The sequence below is a fragment of the Phascolarctos cinereus genome, unplaced genomic scaffold, assembly GCF_003287225.1.
Source record: "Phascolarctos cinereus isolate Bilbo 61053 unplaced genomic scaffold, phaCin_HiC Scaffold_3;HRSCAF=262, whole genome shotgun sequence".
NCBI classification, from domain to species: domain Eukaryota; kingdom Metazoa; phylum Chordata; class Mammalia; order Diprotodontia; family Phascolarctidae; genus Phascolarctos; species Phascolarctos cinereus.
Window position 1 is genome coordinate 34,331,861 of NW_027555736.1, and position 21,184 is coordinate 34,353,044.

Consider the following 21,184-nt stretch of genomic DNA (forward strand, 5'->3'; position numbering starts at 1 on the left):
ACTGCATTTCTCATCCTTATGGGTCTTCAAGCAAAGTTCAGGTAGCTTGCTGTGGGGATTGTTGGAGTGGGCATTTGTGCGAATGGATTCATTTGGGGCCATCAGCATAGGAGTGTGGGCCATAGACAGGCCGCTGTGTGAGCCAGATAGAAATGTAACTGGAAATATTTCACAAGATAAATAAAAATGCAATACCGCATAGATAACATTACATTTTAAAACAAAGTCAGCATGAAGCACCCAGGGTCTGTGTGTACACTTCAGTAGCTGCCATTTGCCCTTGAAATTGATGCCGCTGATCTAGGTGACTGCTGAGGTCACTTTGAGCTCCCTGATTCTGCGTGAATAGGGTCAGAAGTAAAAGGACTTGAGGTACTGGTTTGGAGTGCTTTCTATTTATTGACCTTTTCTTTCATAAAAAACAAATCACATTCTCAATCTTATTTAATAGGTTATTTATCTTTGTTTTCTTATAATGTTGAAAGTGGTTACTGGTTTCTTTGAAAGTTTTTCTTTAATCCCGTGGAGGCTCTTTGGGAGCATTTAAAAGTACACGCTACACTTATTCATAATAATGGAAAGTTTACTTAATTTGCTGCTATTTTCTTTGGCTGGATTTGGAGTCAGAGCCCGCCTCTGACACTACCTGGTGACTTTGGGAACATACTTTAAACCCCTTTGGGTCTGTTTCCTCAAATGTAAAGTGCTGGGCTTAAGAGAAAGGGAAGGAGTATTTATTGAGCACCTACTACATGCCAGGCACTGTGCTAAGTCCTGTACAAATATCGTTACCTTCTACTTCTACCTCTGGAATCTTTTGCCAGATGAAGGTTGGTTTTGTTTGAAGTAACTGTCTGTTTAGGGAGTGTTAATCTCTTTTGAGACTTCACATTGAATGATTCATTAGTTTTGACTACCAGATCCCGATATAGTGCAATTTCAATAACATTTAATAGCATATGTCCATATTATAGACACATTATGGGGCAGCTAGGTGGTGTAGTGGGTAGAGCACTGAGGCTGAAGTCAGGAAGACCTGAATTCAAATTTGCCTCAGATACCAGCTATGTGACCCTGGTCAAGTCACTTAACCTTTGCCTCAGTTTCGTCATCTGTAATATGGGAATAATAAAAGCACCTACTCACAGGGTGTTGTGAGGCTCAGTGGAGATAATATTTGTAAAGTGCTTTGTACAGTGCCTGGCACATAAGCAAGGGCTATATAAATGTTAGTTCTTGTTATTAAATGATGAGAAGAGGAGGAGGATGGTGTTGCTTTTCCTCCCTGTTGCCTTTTTAAATTTGCTCTGCACTCTGAAGGAGGTCCCTCCCTTTCTCCCTTGTATAGCCTCTCTGCTTTCTTTCCTCTTCACTTTTGATCCCCTTTTCTCTGGATCAGGGGTTCTTAATGTGGAGATTATGAACTTGGGGTCTTATAAAAATATTTTGATAACTATGTTCCACACGGATTGTGTCCTGTCTAATGCTCTGTATTTTATTTTATTTTATGCATTTAGTACTTGTAATTCTAGCAGATACCATTGACACCCCCTGACTGAGTCCCTGTTAAAAAGATGTTTCCTAGGGAAGGATGGCCTAGGGGGTTTATGAGCAAGAAGGGGATTAAAATACATGCTGAAGGATAGTCCAAGGTGGATGACCACCAGAGTGGTTCAAGGTCAGCTGACTTTTTTCTCACCCTAGTTTTCGTCTCTGTCTTTATTTTAGTTCTGTACAATGGCCTCTCTCCCTCCCACGGCCGTCACAGTTTTGAGCATTGATTACTCAAGTTCCTTCAAAGGTTCTTATTTGTGGTCCTTAGGGTAATGGTGCATCAACTCGACGCTGTTGGCTACAAATTAGTACCAACTCTTGTCATATGTTCCACTGTTTGGCTGAGGAATAGAATGGAGAGAAGACACCTGAATGGTCCCCAAGTCAGATGGTTTAAGCACTTAGTGCTGTAATCCTTCTCTAGTAAATATTTGTTAGCACCTATTAATAAAAAAAATCTTAACAATCATTCATACTTATATGGTGCTTATATGGTTGATGTAGTATCTCTAGGAGAGGTATTTAGGCATACGTTATTATTGGGCATATTTAGGCATAGCAGTGTTTTGTTTTGATATTCAGTTTCTCATGGTTTCTCTTCCTTAGTCAGTTTTAGATGTCTTGGAAACTGCTCTAATTCCATCAGATTGTAAAGTCTTTGGGGGCCAGGACTGTTGCTCTGAAAGAAACAGGAATCTCACCCTGTGGCAGCCCCAGCCTCTTGGTGCTCACACAGAGGAGATATGCTTCTTCATGATATGTAGCAGCTCCCAGTAGTGGGTCTCCTCCAGAGAGGGGGCACCATGCCCTAGGGCAGCATCTGTCTCTGTGGCATTCTGTGGACAGATTTGCAGTCTGTACTTCTGTATTCGTGCTGCTGTCAGGACTGCAGAGAATAATAATGAGTGGAAATCGATGTTTAGCTTACTCACTCAGGAGCTGTTTGTTGAACACTCATTTGCTGAGCACTGAGGAGAATTCATTTAAGTGCAGTGGAGTTTCTTGGGGATAGAGGTTATTTCATCTTCACCACTGAATCCCCAGCAGTGTTCTTAGCCCTGTGCCTGGTGAAGAAGAGACACTGAAGAAATCCTTTTTGATGGACAGACTTAGGGAGGGAAGGATCTCTGCTCTAAAAGAGCTCTCAGTCTAGTAGAGGAATCCAGGAAGCTTCATTGACAGGAGACATGGTCCCCTTGTGAAACTAGGCATGGTAGCAGCAGTAAAGGAGGAAATGGTTATTCTTGACCAGTATGTTCAGCAAAGAATTTCTAGAGGAGACATGATTTGAACCTTGAAGGATGAATAGAACTTCTCTGAGTAGAGAGAAAGAACAGGACTTCCTTCCCAGAGGGAGATAAGACCAACAGAAAGTTAGAGATGGGGAGTGCACGGCATTTTCTGGGAGCATCGACAGGCCCCCTTGGCTAGAGTGGCGCGTTTGTATTCCTTTGTAGAGACCAGATTGTATCAGAGAGACAGGGCCATAGAACACAAGGAATCACTGACGACTTGTGAGTAGAGGGTCAGTTTGATTGATGAAAAGAATATTTCTTCTCTTGTTGAGATGCGCCAAGGACAAGGACAGCAATTAAGAAACAGAACGAGTCTTCCTGCTTTGGTGATTCCTAAACCAGACCTAAACCAAAAGCCCACTTTTTAGCAGACATTTTCACAGTGTTAGTCCAGCCGTCATACCACTTGCTCCCCAAGAAAACATCAGTGAAGGAAGGATCGGTTTTAATGCTGCTACACACAACATCACCTACTGATAGGAGCCTATTTCTTAGTCTTTCCAAGAGGTAAGATATGCTACAGGCCTTGTGCTAACAGACAGAATGCTACTAAGTACTGAGGTTTCATCATTAATATCGAGACTTTAAAATTAGACCGTAGAATTATCTCATAAAGGAATTGCTTTCTCTTTTTAATTTTTAAAGAGGACCTCCTGTCCTTCCAGCTCTCACTATATCTCAACCCTTCTGTATCAGTCTATTTTTAGTTTTCACTTCAACTCTGGTCATTCCACTCTTTCTTCCTTTCCACGGTCATTGATCCGGCCTGATAGTCTTCCCTTCAGAATCTCATTCCATTACCTAATCATTCAGTCAATCAGTACAATCAGTCATTTGGCAAATGTTAGTAAGCACCTCTACTGTGTGCTAGACACTGTACTAGGTACTAGAAATACAAACACATACAAAAAGTTTACTTCATATATGTCAGGTAAATCAACAGGGGATCGGGGAGCACTCCTTGTGGAGAACAGCACTAGCAGCTGGGGAGATCAGGAGAGACTTCATGCAGAAGATGTCATTTGACCTGAGATTCTAAAAGGCAGAGTTGAGATGGGAATTGGTAGTCAGCACAGACATAGATGGATACAGGAGATAGTGTCTTGTGTTAGGAAAAGCTGGAAGTCCTCTTTGACCAGATGATAAGGTCGAGGAACTGGAGCAATAACATAGTAAACTTGGAAAGGTAGGTTGGAGCCAGTTTGTGAAGAGTTTTCAAAGCAAAACCTACAGCTGATATCTGATCCTAAAGGCAAAAAACCAGGGGAGTTGATGGAGTGGGTGAGTGATATGGTCTGTCTTTACTTTAGAAAAATCACTGAGGCCACAGAGTGGAGGCTGTAACAGAATGGGGAGAGATCAGGAGCAAAGGAACCACTTAGGAGATTATGGCAGTGGCCGGGGTGGAAGAGCTGAACTGAGTGTGAAGAGAGAGAAGGAGGCAGATGTGTGGAATTGAGCTGGGGGGTAGGAATGGTAAAACTTTGACACTTCCTATTTCTGTGGCATGAAGGTGATAAGGAGTCAAGGGCAGGGCTGAGGTTGTTAACCTGGAGGACTCGGAGGATGGTGGGATTCTCAGCAGAAACAGGGAAGTATGGAAAAGTGGTGGGCTTGAGGGAGAGATAAGGAATCAGGTTCAGACAGGTTAAGGATGGAGTACCCATGAGAAGCCAGTTTGAAAAGTCTCCAGGAAGTGGTTGCAGATGTGGAACTAGAGCTAAATATATAGATCTGGGAGGCATCTGCATACAGATGGTAATTACACCAAAGGGTGTATTGAGGTCCCCAAGGGATGTACAGAGGATGTCAGAAGAGGGCCCAGGAGTCTTAGGGACTATCATACAGAACATGAACCAGCAGGGGACACTGAGGAGCATCATCTGGGCAGAAGAAACAAGAGAGAGCAGAGTCATGAAAACTCAAAGAAATGAGGATTCAGGAGGGCAGAATGTCCAGCAGTGGAGAGAGATTGAGAAGGATGAGAACTGAGAAAGGGATGGCCCACTGGACGCAGCAATTAAGACATCGTTGGCATCTTTTGAGAGTGATCTGAGTGCTGGGGTCACAAGCCAAGGGGGACAATTAGGAGGAGAGGAAATGGAGGCAGTGCTTCCAAAGGGTGGGAGGTTTCTGGGAGTTTGGCTGAGAGAAGGAGAATAAATAGAGGACCGTCGCTAGTGGATCAGTAAGATTGAGGGGACATCTTTTTAAAGACTGGGGAGTTGGGCGTGTTTGTAAGTCGGGAAAGATTGAAGATTACGGAGAGGGGATGATTGAGCATCTGCTGGAAAAAGCAGGATGGGACGCTTGTCGCATGTTACACTCCTTAGCTCATGCCTCCATCCAGTATTCCCTCCGGGAACCTCAGAATTTGATTAGTTTACTTGTTTTGATTTGATTAGTGACCTAAGGTTGAGGTCTCTGCAAGAAAAACTAGTTCAGAATTGCTAGAGAGTCAAGCAGTTCACCTTTCCAGGGATCTCTGATCACCCCACCCAGGAGCCTGTGTAGGCATCTTGCATGGATGGCCCAGAGTGCCTCCTTAAGCTGGAGGCACCCCTGAAAGGGAGGCTGGCAAGCATGTTTAGACACAGTCCTTTGTCCAGAACCACTGCGGTGGCCTTCCTGCTGGTGCTTTGTTCTCCCCTGGCCATTCGGCTGGTCTGCCACCATTTCTGTCCACTGCTATCGGAGGTGGGGGCATGGAAATAGAGTCTTCTTGAAATGCCTCTTGGCTCTCTGTTAGATCTCTTTTTTTCTGGTTTTGTCTCCTTTTAAAGCACACATCCCAGCACAGAGCCCTGGTGTAAGAGATGGCCATGAATCGATTACTCTTGGGTGGCAAGAGGATTGTTCAGGTCTATATTCACACTTCATGAAAGCTTCTGCCTTCTCAAGATATTAGCTCCCTTTGTTAAGTAGGCAGCAGGATTTGGGACAGCCTGGCCAGGCTTCTCCTGGGGCCACTTTCTATAATCACATCAATGGAAGTATGTAAAGAACACTTGACTGCAAGTCAGATGACTAGGGTCTGAGTTCTACTTTTGCCACTTATTAGGTGTGAGAGGTTTGCCATCGCCTTACTTTCCTAGGCTCCAGTTTCCTCGCCTGTCCAATGAGACAGCTTGCTCAGGTTCCCAGTAATGCTAGCATTCTGTTATTCTGTTACAACCTTCTATTTTTAATCGCGGTTGTGTTTCAGCTGTCTCAGTTTCATTATTGATTAAATAGGCTTTCATGGGCTAGGCTCCAAGCATAACACTAACCAGCATACAGAAAAGGTTTCTATGAGAAAATGTATTCGAAATTCCATAGTACTAACATGACCAATTTATAGAAAGTAGCTTGTTTTCCAAATTTTAGACTTATTTTATTTACACATAGTATTAGTGGACAAAAGCACTTATATTTGGATTTTGATATGTTGTAATCTTAAGAGAAGAGAGACTAATTAAATGTTAAAGAACCAAGAGACAATTTATACAATAACAACATTGTAAAGGCAATTTTGAGAGACTTAAGAACCCTGATCGGGACAGTAATCCATCCATCGTGATTTCCCCCGAGGACCTGTGAGGAATGAGAGAGGGGAGGGATTTAAGAGGAAGAATGCTTGACTGTACCTATTTGTTTACAAGGGTTTTCTTTTTCTTTTTTTCAAGGGCATGCATAGGGTAAGGGGAGTGAAGATGGGAGGGAAAGAAAAAAATTGCTTGTCAGTTGAAAACAATTCTTTAAAAATTATCCTCGTATCCCAGGTTTTGGAAAATGTACATCAGTTCCAAAATGCCAGATATTTTTTTTAAGCTGTATCTTTCAGTTGCTGTAGTACTGAATATTTATATGCAAAGTGTTACACAGGAAATGTTGATAAAAAATTCTTCTGCATCGTGTAATTTGGTTTGTTCGTTAATTGCAATATATGAAAATAAAACTGATTTATGTTAAAAATTACAAAGAAGCATAGCAATAATACCAAACATATGTGATTTCTGTTATTATTATTTTCTTAAATGGCCAGTAAGCATTTACTAAGTGCCTACTGTATGCTAAGTGCTGAGGATATAAAGTTAAAAGACCAAACCTGTTCTCAAGGAGCTCACAGACAACATGCAGACAGCTGTGTATAAAGGAGACTGGCCCACCTCTGCAATTTCCTAGATGATCTTTTAGAAGTTATGGACACAATACTCATCACCCAGTAACCATATGGCTCATCCTTGATCCTAGGGTTCAGGCTCACGTGACCTTCAGGAATCCATGGTCATCTTCTACATCACCGACGAAAGCAGTAGGGTGGCACAGTGAATAGAGTGCTTGGCCTGGCATCTGGAAGACCTAAGATTATAGCTAGCCTCAGACACTTACTAACTGTGTGACCCTGGATGAGTCACTTAATCTCTGTCTGCCTCAGTTTCCTCAGCTATAAAACAAGGATAATTAATAGCACCTCCTTACAAGGTTTTTGTTAGTTAGGATCAAATCATATCATATTGATAAATTGCTTAGCACAGTACCTGGCATATAGTAGGTGTGTGATATATGCTTATTCCCTTTCCTTATTCTCCCATCAGTTAGTCAAGAAGCCTTTGCTAAGAATCTGCCAGGTGGCAGAGACTGAGACAAAGATGGACTAGTCCCTGCCCCCGGGCAGCTGACATTATCTCCATGTGCATATTCAAGTAAACGCAAAAGGTGCATGGAGTAAATAGAAGGCAGTTGAGGGGATGAGGGAGAGGTACTTGAGGAGGGAGAGGAAAGACTTTGGGGAGGAGGCAGCAGTTGGGCTGAGCTTTAAAAGAATTTATGCATTTTAAGAGACAGAGGTGAGGAGGGAATGCCCTGTAGATATGGGACACAGCCTGCCCAGTCCTGGAGACAGGAGATGGAAAGTCTTATGTGAGGAAGAGCAGCAAGACGAGAAGTGAGAGAAAGACTGTTGTTGAGAGCGGCCACCATCAGTCGATCAAATCCAGCAGTTCAGAAACGCTCATTTTGTGTGCAGAGAGACTGTCTGGTCATCTTGTTAGGTACATCTGTTTTATGGGGTACCTCATGGCCAGCCTTGCACTGGTGATCTCTGTGTGCTTGGCTAGACTGGGGTTTGGTCAGCTGATCTAGTCTGTTCCTGGCACCATACTGAAAGTGTGGTCAGACTCAAGGGCCACATGCAGCCAGCGTAGTCAAAACCAGATTAAAATGTAGTTGGGAAATGTTTAGCAAAAGAAGTAAAAATACAATTCAATATAAGTGATGTTACTTGGTGTTTTTCTAAGTCACTCTGTGGCCTGCTGGTATTTGTTTCTCCTTGAATTTGACGCCACTGTTGTATGCCACTATGAAGCACCATAGGAAGCCTTTTCGTGAAGGTATAAGATGATGAAATTTCACGTCGAGGCACTGGAGTATTTGGAAATCTTTTTTTTTTTTAAAGGCAGTTGGGGGTAAGTGACTTGCCCAGGGTCACACAGTTAGTAAGTATCAAGTGTTTGGTCTGAGGCCGAATTTGAACTCAGGTCCTCCTGACTTCAGGGCCAATGCTCTATCTACTGCACCACCTAGCTGCCCCGAGTATTTGGGAATCTTAAAAGGCCCTGCTTACACATCCTGGCTCCAGTACTTGCTAGCTCTGTGACCACGGTCAGGTCAACCTCTCAGAATCCTTCTTTTTCAGCTTGATATGAAATTGAGAAGCTGACCTGTGTTCAAAGCCCAACCAACCCTGCTGTTTACTCCCTGTGTTCCCTTAGGCCAGTCCCTTAACTTCAGTAAGGCTCAGCGTGGTCATCTGTCAAACAAGAGGGGCAGCCTAGATGACCTCTGAGGTGTGCTTCACCTTGAAGTCTGTGATTTGTGAAGCAGGAAGAAGAATCCTTCCAATTCTGACTTGACAGTTACTGTGAGCAAAATTGTAAATTTAAATTTGTAAATTTAAAACTTTATGCATATACATCATGCCAGCTTTGTCATAATAGACTTTGGCAGGGGTTAAGTAGTCCTTATCACCCTTCCACTTATCTGTGTCTAATGGGGAAAACAGATTGTGGTGTTAAGTCTTAAAGAGAAAATTCTGTGTGCTTATGAAAAATCTAAGCAAAAATCTATTTCACATGTCTCCTAAATTATATTCTTATGGTAGAAATAGGGATGGGAGTTTGAAGAGTCATTATATAAGAACGCTAGTCTGAATCTTTTTAAAAAAGCCATACACATTCTAAAGATAAACAATGCAGTGAGAGTACTACTTTTAACCTTTCTTGAACAAGAAGTTACTTTCAATGGAGGTTAACTTAGAGTTAAAAATTTCAGGCTGGTCACCCCTTTCATGTTGCATGTGAAGAAGCTGAGACTCAGGTCACTCATACATAGGTGACTTGCTCAGAGTCACCAAGTATTAAGTAGTGAGGTTGGTACCAGAACTTTGGGATCCCAATTCCCAGAACAGTGCCCCTTACTCCAGCACACCAAACTGCCCACAATCATACGGCTAGCTAGCAGCAGAGCCTTGGCTGTGACTCTGGCTCTCTGCTGCAGCGGTCTTTCTAGTACAACACTCTGCAAAAGGTTGAAGAAAATAGACTCCCTACTTTTTACATATGAAAATATTAGCAGGAACTTAGCATGGCGGTTGCCATTTCTGTATAGCCAGGTTGTTGTTCAGTAGCACAGAAGTTCTTCATAACATTTTTTTTACACCTAAACAATGTTAGATATTTTGCTTGTGATAATTGTTTACTTTGATCTATGCTAGAGAATGGACTATTAACTTGGGGCATAGGTATCATTAATCAGGTCCTACTTAAATCATTTCTGAAGATGATGTTTGATATTAATCCAAACTGCTGTTTTTTAAATTTGAGAACTCTCAGAAAAATCTTGTTAAGGTGGACCCACTCCATTTGTATTGCAGATTTTTAAGTCGTCCCATGTCGTGTTACTGACAGCTAAGACCTCTCAGTCCTTGCAATATGGTAAATGAATAAGCTTGTTGAACTCTGTACTTGTCTTTGAGTCATCTATTAAGCCTCAGATTATATCAGGAAAGGAACATCAGAATCTGCAAAAAAGAGCCAAGGCTTGTCTCCATTCATCATCCCCGCCTGTCAGGAAGCTGATAGAGCATTTGTGATGGTCCCTGAGTGGCAAGGAGGCAGCTGGTGGACTGTCACCCTCTAACGGAAGACGGCTCATCTCCTTCCTACGGGGTCTGTTTTCAAGCAGTGGGTTAGCAGCGCTTTGCTCGTGCTGTCCCTACATAGATTTTAACTTGGATAAGCCACGTAGACTTGTTTCACCCCCATAGAAAAATAGATGGTTGAGTTGTGTCTTTCACGCATGCCTCATCTGTTGCATCAGGTTGTCGTTCTGTAGCTGTTTGTTGTTGAGCTTTTCAAAATGGTCATACTTTAATACAGAACTTTCTGATAAGAGGGGTCACAGATGTTCGGGAGAATTCACATCATGAAAAGTTCTATCAAACTCTGTCCCATCTTTTGAGATTTGGGGTCATGAGTCTTGACTTTTTTTCCTGGTTATATTCCCACTGGTCACCTCTTCTGTTGCGACAGTGTCTTTGCTGCATTTCAAGGCTTCCTTTTCCTTTAGGTAAATGTCACAGGCATGAATCTGATTTACTTTTGTTCTCCCATTGTTGATTAGTTTTTGTTGTTGTTGTTGTTGTTGTTGTTGTTTTTGGTGAGGCAGTGGGGATTAAGTGACTTGCCTAGGGTCACACAGCTAGTAAGTGTCAAGTGTCTGAAGCCGGATTTGAACTCAGGTCCTCCTGACTCCAAGGCTGAAGCTTTATCCACTGCGCCACATGGCTGCCCCTCTTAATTAGTTTTTTCATGGTATTTAGATTTTTTTTTTCAAATGACTACATCTAAGAAATTAGCATTTCTTTCTTTATGATTTTTGCTTTATAACTTATGATAAAATTGGCTGAGTGGAAATAGGTTTTCAGTTTTAAAGTAATAATGAATATTTTCCTGTTTACACATTTGTTCAGATTTTTCCTTCCTAATTCAAAATAAAACCCTAAAAATTGATTCTACTTATCAATCTTATTATAAAACTGTGATTTCCTTTTAAAAAGTTGTTTTTAATTGATATATTTTACTGCTACATCCCATTCATTTCTGTATATATGTCTCTAAACCTACCAACTAGTTGTCCATCTCCTGTAAAAAAGATTTAAAAAGAAAGACAAAAAATTTACAGCAGCCTCATCTACCATGTCAGACAGTATATTCTTTACTCATAGTCTCCCAGCTTTGCTGTGAAGGGAAGCACTTGCTTTTCCTTGTCCCTTCTCTGGGGTCAGGCTTAGTCACTGTAACTCCATAGCATTCAGTTTCACTTTATTCCTCTTTCCATTTACACTATTGTCATTCATCATGTGCATTGCTTTTCCTGGTTCTGCTAATTTTACTCTACATTCATTCATAAATATTATCCTATCCTGTGAATATTCCACATTCATTCTTTTTTTTAGAGCAGAGATACTTCATTACATTCATGGGCCGCAGTTTACCCATTCTCTAAATGATTGGCAACCATCATTCAGTCAATCTGACAAATGTATATTAAGGCGCTAGGGGACACAAAGACAGCAAAGAAGCAGTCTTTATTTTGGGGAGCTTACGTTCTCTCAGCGGAGACAACGTGCATGTACAGGCTTATACAAAGTCTGTTAGAAGGTAAATGTGAGATGACTTTTGGAAGATGGGCACTAGGAGCTGGAGATTAGGAAAGATTTCAGGTTGAAGCCCAAGCAGCAGCTTCTAGGCCTGAGCCGAGACGTGGGAAATGGCTCGTACGTGAGGATAGAAAGCAAGCTCATTTGGCCTGAGCTATAGAGTGTCGAGGGAGTCACGTCTAACAAGCATGGCTGAAGTAGGGCAGAGTTAGGTTCTAGGTGGTTTTAATGCCAACTAGTAGATTGTATTTGATCCTGACAATAATAGGGAGCCGCCAGAGTTGATTGAGTAGTGGAGTCATGTGGTCAGAAGTGTTTTTTTAGTGGAGTCAAGAAGCCTTCAATGTTTACTATTTGCAGGCATTGTGCTAAGCATCGGGATACAAAGAAAAACAAAAATTGTCCTTATCTTCAAGGATCTCACAGTCTAATGGGGTAGACAACATGCAAACAACTATGTACAGATGAGATATTTGAAGGATAAATTTGAGATAATCTCAGAGGGAAGGCACTAAAATTAAAGAAGACTGAGAAAGCTGCTTGTAAAAAAGAGGATTTCAGCTGTGACTTGAAGGAAGCCAGGTAGGCCAGGAAGTAGAGATGAGGAGGAAGAGAATTCCAGACATGGGGGCAGCCAAGTGAAAATTCGTGGGGTTAGGAGATCGAGTGTCTTGTTCAAGACTGGGAAGGTAGGAAGGGATCAGGTGTGAAGGGTTTTACAAAACAGACAGAGGATTTCATATTTGACCCTGTAGGCAATAAGGAGCCCCAGGCATTTATGGAATATGGTGGAGGCAGATTCAGGTCTGTCGGGTCTGTGTTTTAAGAAAACGTCTTTGATAACTGAGCAACGGATGGGCTGTGGTGGAGAGAGACTTGAAGCAGGATAAACCAGCAGGCCGTGGCAATAGTGTCAGGGTAATGAGGGTCGAGGATGGTGGTGGTTTGAGACGTTCAGTAGAGAGTAGGGGATTTGAGACTAGAGGTCAAGAGAAAGGTGAAGGCTGAATAAGTAGATCTTAGAATCATCTATGTAGAGATAATTTAATCCATGGGAGCTGATGAGATCACCAAATGAAATAGTAAAAAAGGAAGAAGAGAAGAAGCAGGACAGAGCTTTGGGAGACTCTCACAGTTAGTGGGCATGATATGGATGGGTGTGATGTGGAAACTCAGAGTTGCTTTTATTTGTGTTTCTCTAATTATTAGTGATTTGAAGCATTTTTTCTAGATGACTATTGATAACTTGAATTTCTTCCCTTTGAACCTTGCCTGTTCATATTTTTGATCATTTATCAAATTGAGAATGGTTTTTGTAATAATAAATTTTGATCAGTTCCTTAAATATTTTGGAAATTAGACCTTTGTCAGAGAAGTTTGCTACAAATATTTTTCAGTTGGCTGTTTCCTTTCTAATTTTAGCTATATTAGATATGTTTGCAAACTTTTAAAATCTTCTACAATCTAAATTGTCCATTTTATCATCAGTGAGCCTAGCCTCTCTGTCTCTTGTTTGGTCATGAATTCTTCCCCTATCCATAAATATAAAAAAAGACATTTCTTCCTTAATCCTCTAATTTGTTTATGATGTGACCTTTTATCTAGGTCATGTTTCCACCTGTCTTATCTTGGGGTACATTGTGAGACATAAGTTTAAACCTAATTTCTGCCAGACTACTTTCCACTTTTCCTAGGAGTTTTTGTCAAATATTGAGAGTAGTTGTGGTCTTTGGGTTTATTGAACACTATACTACTGTATAGAAGTAGCTAGGTGGTTTAGTGGTAAGAATGCTGTGCCTGGAGCCAGGAAGACCTGAGTTCAGTTGACTGAAAGATATAGAAAATATAAATGACTTTATTGTTTGTTGATTATAAAATAAGTATTTGTAGCAAAGTGCCATCTTTAAAGTTCTTAAGAGATCTTCCATTATTGCATCAAAATCATTCAAAATTGTTTGGAAGGTAAAAGCATTAGAAGGCCTTTTTTAATGGGACATAAAACAGGGAAATATATCCTTACCAAAATTGTTCAGTATTTTGATTAAAGAAATTCACGATCTAAGTTAGAGAAGAATTCTCTGTGAGTGGTGGAGTCTTCAAATTCTTTAGTTTGTGGGTGACATTTTATTGAGTGCATCCAGCTTCAGGACATTGCAGAGCATCCTAGAAGAGATTTGTTATCATCGAAGTGAATTTGGCCAGACCATCCACACAGAAAAGATAGATCAACTTGTACACCAGCATGTATATTTGGAATAGTTAGAACACATGTGACAGTGGAATGGGCCCATTTAAATGGAGCAAGAAAATGGTCTGTATTGCTTTGATAGAATTGCAGAGCTCTTTTAATGATTTCAAACTTCCTATTAAAGCAAAGGTGTTTTTTTTAATGCTAATGTTCCAACATCTTGGCAGTATGGCACCGTATAGCAATGAAATGTGGAATATGGCAGTGTCTAAAGAATTAACAATGTAGGGGCATCTAGGTGGCGCGGTGGATAGAGCATGGACCGTAGAGTCAGGAGGACCTGAGTTCAAATTGAGCCTCAGACACTTGATGTTTACTAGCTGTGTGACCCTGGGTGAGTCACTTAACCCCATTGCCTAGCCAAAAAAAAAAAATTCAAAATGTGTATCACATGAATGGCAGCATGATGGGTAGTAGTAAGCTACATTTTATGATCAATGAGGAGCTTTGAAGAATAGGAATAAAACGTCAGAAATTATATTATTGGAAGAAAAGGTGGACTGGTCATGTGGTAGGTTGAAGGGATGCTAGACAGGTGGACCAGTGGAGTGCTCCTCTCCTACCTTCTTATTTCAGGAGAAAGTAAAGAAGTCCTCTGGTAGATTATATGCCAAGCCTGTGATGAATTCATTAGACTATGTGGACAGATCCTATAGAATGTGCAGGCATAGATGGTTTGTGGTCTTCATTTTTGAAACAAACATCCAGTTGGATAGGATCATAGAATCATTTTACTATTTGAGTAAAATTCACCTCATATTCATGAAAACAAGAAGTGGTATTCCCACCCGAGCAGACGAGTGTTACGGTAGATACCCTCGATTTTCATGGTTGAGCGTTTATCCTATGTCCATATCGTGTTGCTGGTCATGGAAGATACCCATGTATACAAGCTCTTTAAAGGGGATATAGTAATAGTGAATAATGATATGTGGGAGAGAAATCCATTGGTTAGAGTAATTCCATTGTGGTCTAGTTAGTTTTGTTATATTCCGTGGCCATAACCTGCAAAATGTAATCTAGAGCACTATTGAATAGCACAAATTCATTAGTGCTTGCTGGTACCTAGAAAAATAACCATCCTGTCACTTAACACTTTTCTGAAGCATAGCTATGTGTATATAAGTCCCTTCTGTTTCTGCCAGCTACCTAGAACATATTTGGGTTCATATCTTCTCAAATTGGTGCTGTGAGTCCTGTTATTGCTTTTCTCTTTTTGAAATCTCATTGCCATGACCAACTACTGTATTAATCACATGATATTTCATTGCAAGAGTTAAAAAAAAAATTTCCTGAAATTAGAAAATGAAAGATAAAATAGGAAAATTCATTAACAGTAATCATTCTGAAAATCACTCTCAGAAAGTGATTTTAGCCCTCCTCCTCTTCTTCACTTTCCTTTTCAAAATATGATGGGAGGGTGACCTAAGCAGTTTCCCTTGTTTCCAAATAGTTTTTCTGTCTGCCACCTCATAGAACATAGATTTAGAGCAGGAAGGATCCTGAGAGGCCCTCTACTCCAGTCCGTTTATTTTACATGTGAGATAGAACTGGAACAGGAAGGGACTCAGGGGCCATTTACCCCAGTCCCTTCATTTTGTATGTGAGTATTGCCCATGTGTTAATGTAAATGCCTTGGCTGCTGAAAGGGGCAGAAAAGAAAGTTAATGTTTGGAACCCTGATAAAATCAGCTTGTGAAAAATGCTTTTCATCTCCAGAGAAAACTGATGAACTCTGAGTGCAGATTGAAGCATACTTTTTTCACTTTCTTTTTCTTTCTTTCTTTCTTTCTTTCTTTCTTTCTCTCTCTCTCTCTTTCTCTCTCTTTCTTTCTATCTATATCTATTTTTCAGCATGGTTTATGTAGAAATATGTTTTGCATGACTTTACAGGTATAATGCTTATCTTAATTACTTGCCTTCTCAGTGGGTAGGGGAGCAGCTGGAGGGAAAGATAGTTTGGAACTAAAGAAAAAAAGAATGTTTAGAAAAAATAGTTTCTGATTCTTTTGAGAACTTTTTGTTCATATCCTTTCACCACTTTATCCATTGAGGAATGGTTTTTGGTCTCATACCAGTTTGTCAATTGTTTATATATCTTGGCTTTCACACCCTTTTTAGAGAAATTTAATTTAAAGATTTTTCCCACCATTCTGCCACTTCCCTTCTTATCTTAGGTACATTAATTTTGTCTGTGCAGAAGATTTCTGTTTCATGTAATCAAAATTGTCTTTCTTTTGTAATTGTATTTCTTGTTTGGTTAACATTACATCTCTTTTCCATAGCTGTGAGAAGTATATGATCTGCTTCTCTTATGATATTTTTAGTATGATCTTTAGTTTTAAAGTCATCTTTCCATTTGTAGTATGGAATATCGTGTAAGGTGTCAGTCTCAGCCTAATTTCTGCCAGGCTGCTTTCCAATTTTCCCAACAGTTTTTCTTCAAATAGGCAGTTTTTTCTTAAGTAATTTATATTTTCTGATTTGTTAAACATTGGGTTATTGAATTCTGTCATTCCCAATTCTTCATTATCTAGTCTGTTCCACTGATCTCACTCTCTGTTTTTAACTAATACCAGATGGCTTTGGTGACAGCTGTTTTATAATATAGTGAGATCAGAAAGTGCCTGTCCTTCTTTGCCCCTGAATCTTTGCATCATTTCCCTCAGATTTCTAGATCTTTTGTTTTTCCAAATGAATTTTATTATTTTTTTAAGTACTACAAAATATCGCTTTGATAATTTGATTGTCATGTCATCACAGATATTAGTTAATTTTGGTGTTTTGGTCATTTTTCTTATGTTGGCATGGTCCAGCAATGAGCACTGACTATTCCTCTAGCTGTTCAAGTTCTTTCTTTATTTAAGGAGCACTCTGTAATTAAATCTGTACAAGTCTTTTGTGTGCTTTGGTAGGGTGATCCCCAAGTATTTTGTGCAGTTTGTAGTTATTTGAAATTTCTTAACATAATTTTAAAATGTAGTGATTTTTGAGGGTTTATTTTGTCATTTGCAACTTTGCTGAAGCTGGTAGTTAGCTCTGTGTACCAGATGCTGTGCTAAGCAATAGAATACAAGGAATGATTAAAAAAAAAGCGCAAACCAATAGTTCTTGTCCTTAATGAGCTTACATTATAATTGGAGAGACCGTTTGTAAATAACTCAGTATGTATAGTATTTATAGAGAGAGTAGATGAACAGCAATATGAGAATCCATCTTTTCTTTTAATTCCTATTACTTAGCATAGTGCCTGTCCCCTAATACTTTCAATAAATGCTTAGTGATTGATTGATTGATTTCCTTTTTTTCTACTTCATTTTTCCCAAGCTCCATTTCTTTGTCTTTGCATCTCCTTGTATTGATGTAGTACAGGTCCAATGTGGTAGTCAGTTTGCTTTAGAAGGGCAAGTAGATGTGTTCTGTTGAATGTCTAGTTTTTTGTCCTCATTTTATACATGAGTGTACTTGGGGTGTTCTGACTTAGTTGCCAAGCTGCGTGGCTGTTCATTTTGCCTGTGCCACTTTTCACTGGTGGTATCACAGCCACACTGCTGTTGTTCTAAACAACATTGCACTTGGCTGCTTTGCCTCTTTGTCAGAGAGACCAAGCGATTGCTGACTGAGGATGTTTCTGAGTTCTTTTGACTGCTTTGTGGTGGTGGTGGTTTTGCATCTGTTAGATTTCTCCAAGAAATGGAAAGGTACTTTACTACCATCCATTTTCCATTTTATTTGGAATGGAAATGCTAGTTATTTTTCATTTTTCAGAGTCAGCATCTTTTTTAAGTAGATCAGATTAATGCTATTGTAATTGCTTGCCTAAGAGCTCTATGTGGCTCTTGTTTGATAAGCTTAAGGGAATAACAGCATGCTTCCATGGGAAAAGCACTGAAGTTCAGGGGCTTTTCCTTTTAGGGGTCCAGATCCCATCTCCCCATTATGAGGACCTAGATTTGAATCTTATATCTGCCACTTAATTACTCCCTGACTTTGGGCATGTCACTTAATCTCTCTGGGCCTCAGTTTCCTCACAAAGAAAATGAGTAGGTTGGGGTAAGTGACCTCTAAGATCTCTTCCAGCTCCAGATTTGTGATACACAACGTTTTATCCAGTGGAATATTGCATATCTGCCAAATTTTAGTATGGAATTTTTAAACAATTTTTTTCGATATGCAGTACTCAAATACTTAATTAAAAATACATAGTTTCATTTGTATGGATATTCCCACTTCCTACATAGCATCTTTTTTCTCCCTCTTTTAGACTTTAAAAGTTGTTTTGGCTAAAAAATTCCTTACCTGGTAGCTACTTCTTTGTTCATGAATTTCCTTGAACTTAGCTTAGAGCAGGGGTGTGGAACCTGTGGCCTCAAGGCCACATGTGGCCCTCTAGGTCCTCAAGTGCAGCCCTTTGACTGAATCTAAACTTCACAGAACAAATCCCACTAATAAAAGGATGTGTTCTGTAAAACTTGGACTCAGTCAGAAGGTTGTAGCCGAGGATCTAGAAGCCACATGGGGCTTCAAGGCTGCAGGTTGCCCACCCCTGGCTTAGAGTCTCAAATAACAAATTTACCAAGCCCATACTCCAAAGTCTTTTCAGCTTGGTTAAGATATATCAAAACTTTTGCTTCATTTTTCTAGCCTAGGGAAGGCTAGATTTCCTTTCACTTAACTAATGCCTTCAAGAAAAGTCTGGTTGACCGCTTTGGTGTGTGGTAAACCAGTTTCTCATTCAGCTATTGGTTAGACTGCAGACCCTTTGAATTTCCCTGTGTGATCTGAGCATGTGTCATTCCTAATCTGTGATACGAGGGCTACCTCTTCACTGTGAAGGGAGAGGAGAACTCCAGTGGAGGTTTAACACAGTAGCATATAGTGGCGGTTTTTAATAGACCAGAGTACACTGTATGGCCTCCCATGGAAGGGTAACATAGAATGTGAAATTTGGAGATGAGGGAGGGTCTTCTGAGCTCATTTTTTGAAAGCACCAAGGCTAGAAACGGGATGTTGAGTGTGGAAAGCAGGTAGTGAATATAGTTTGGCTGAAGCATAGACTATGTCAAGAGAAGTGATAGGTTGAAAAGGTAAACTCAGGCTGGATTGTGACAAGCCTGGAATGCTACCTATAGAATTTCTTTTGTAGAATGTAGGGAGGAGAGTAAAATGATTCTTAATTTCTTTTTATTATTGCTTTTATTTGATTTGGGACTTGGGCTTATTTCCTGGGGTTGTCTTTACTGGGATTACTGATTTCAGTCATTACAAAAGATATGGAACCCTCTTCACCTAGGAGGGAATACATTTTTCTTCTTTGGAAAGCACAGAAGCATCCATAAACTATTTGTAAATGTTTTGTTCTTTTTTTCGTATATAAATTGCTTCTTAGTGTCCTAAGAGAGTTAATGGTCCTCTACAAGCTGATGTGAAATACTTAGCCCAGCTTACAAATAGGGTGGGATCGTGACTGCTGGGTAACAAGCTACCTGTGCACATTACTGGCTGAAGTGTCAGAGCCTCAAATATAAGAGTTTTTGCTTAAACTTTTTTCTGAATTCTTATGGGCAACAGTGGGCGAATTTTGTGTGCTCATCAAGCCCATGGAAGTCAGATGTTGTTTTGATGTCTTTTGCAGGAACATCTGTCACTGAAGAAGTATATCGTTGACATTATGGTTGAAAGCTCAACACCAACGGAGCCTGTGAAAGATGGAGATGACAGGCAGAAAAACAAGAAGAAAGCCAAAAAGCTGAAAGCCCGGATGAACTCCAGGTACTCACTTTAAGGGATGCTCTTCCTCAGTACAAATACTACTGAAGGGCAAAAAAGAGTTTACAGTTATTTGCTTTAGGAATGCCTTGAACATAGTGCTGATGAGCCTAATTCATAGCCACTTCCTCTGATTGAGAAAGAAAAGTGCCCATCGATCGATCGGAAGCCCTTGCTTTCACCTGTTTAAGAGCCTTTCTCATAATTGGACGTCAGGGCTAGGCCCAGACGGCAGCCCCTTCTAGAGCACAACAGTGTGTTTAAGTATGTGCAAACCAGGCCTGTTTTTCTTTCCAGCTATTGATTTTTAAATGAAGTATCGAAGAAAATCAATAGTAATCAACAAATAGAAGCCAATGGCTATAGTGTCAAATCCCATGACTAAGTTTAATCAATCTGTTGTCTGTCACAATAAGAAAAAGTCAGAGAAATATCTTGAAATGGAAAGTGAGTTGTTAGACCTGTAGTTTATCATTGGCCTAACAAATGGCACCTGAAGATCCGATGGCTATGGAGTGTGCCGTTGCATTGTGGTCTGTGGCATCCATCTGATAATGGACTCTTGAGAGGGAGAGTGGTGGAATAGAAGGAGGCCTGACTTTGTGGAGTCAGAAGATCTGCATTTTACTCTTTGTTACCTGTGTGATGTGAGCAAATCAAATCAGTTCTAGGCCTGTCTGGGCCTTTTTTTTAGAAACAATCTCTAAGGACCTTTTAACTTAGAATCCTATGGTCCTGTTTTCATTATTTCAGTGGATAGTTGTAGAGCTTCTTTATCTCTGTATCATTTTGGAGAAAATATTCCAAGGTGTTATTATCATGTTTACCACCAAATTTAGCTATATCAGGAAGCTTGAAAAATGTTATGTAAAAGCACTATGGAACTGTATCCTTTAATACCCCTCTGCATCATGATGCAGAGGTAACCTTGGTCTGTTGAAGGCTATGGCTCTCTAGAGGCAGGTTTTACCAAGATGGAAATTTTCAAGTCTGAGCCCAACTTTAGACTTTCCCCATTTGTCTGAGGAAATTGTGTTTCTTTCTTAGTGATTGTTCTAGGGTGGATAGATAGGTGTTCCGCAGAGCCTGTACTCCACAGGCCTCGAACTTAAGGGTCAAGATGGGAGGCGAGGAGAGCCCCAGGTCCCTGCTGCCTCTGATTTGTACATGTACCAGATGCGGCTGAGCAGAACACATTGCGCTCAGTACCAGAGGGAGCCAGTTCTGGGATGGGGGCAAAGGGAAGAGGACCCTCAATGTTCCCCTCTCAAATTCCTGTTAGGTCATTCTGGGGGGAGTTGGACATCCCCTGGAAAGGATCATCAAAACATCTCTAACAGAAGCTTCTCAGGTGGGAGATGGGATCTGGGGAGGGCGGAGAAGGGCCATATTAGTTGGGCAGCATAGGGGTAAACAGGAGGAAGGGAGAGATATGGGAGACAGCTTTGGGAATTCAGTGCAGGAGTGGTCTGAGGAGGTGGGGCTGTCCACTTCTCCAGGGCAGGTCTGGTGCTGACAGCAATGGCAGTTTGACCACAGTATTAAAAGCACAGCACTAGAAGCCTGGAGCCTGGAGTGCCAGCAGCCTCTGAGTCCTTGATGTCCTCACTAAGAAAA

The 21,184-nt window shown here is 40.6% G+C and overlaps 1 protein-coding gene across 1 annotated transcript in view; it reads left to right on the forward strand.

Annotated features, from left to right (window-relative positions):
* SCAPER (S-phase cyclin A associated protein in the ER) overlaps positions 1–21,184 on the forward strand; it is a 415,034-nt gene that overhangs the window by 153,088 nt on the left and 240,762 nt on the right. The window contains 1 exon segment of the mRNA XM_020976028.2: positions 19,434–19,570. Coding sequence (XP_020831687.2) covers positions 19,434–19,570 — 137 coding nt within the window.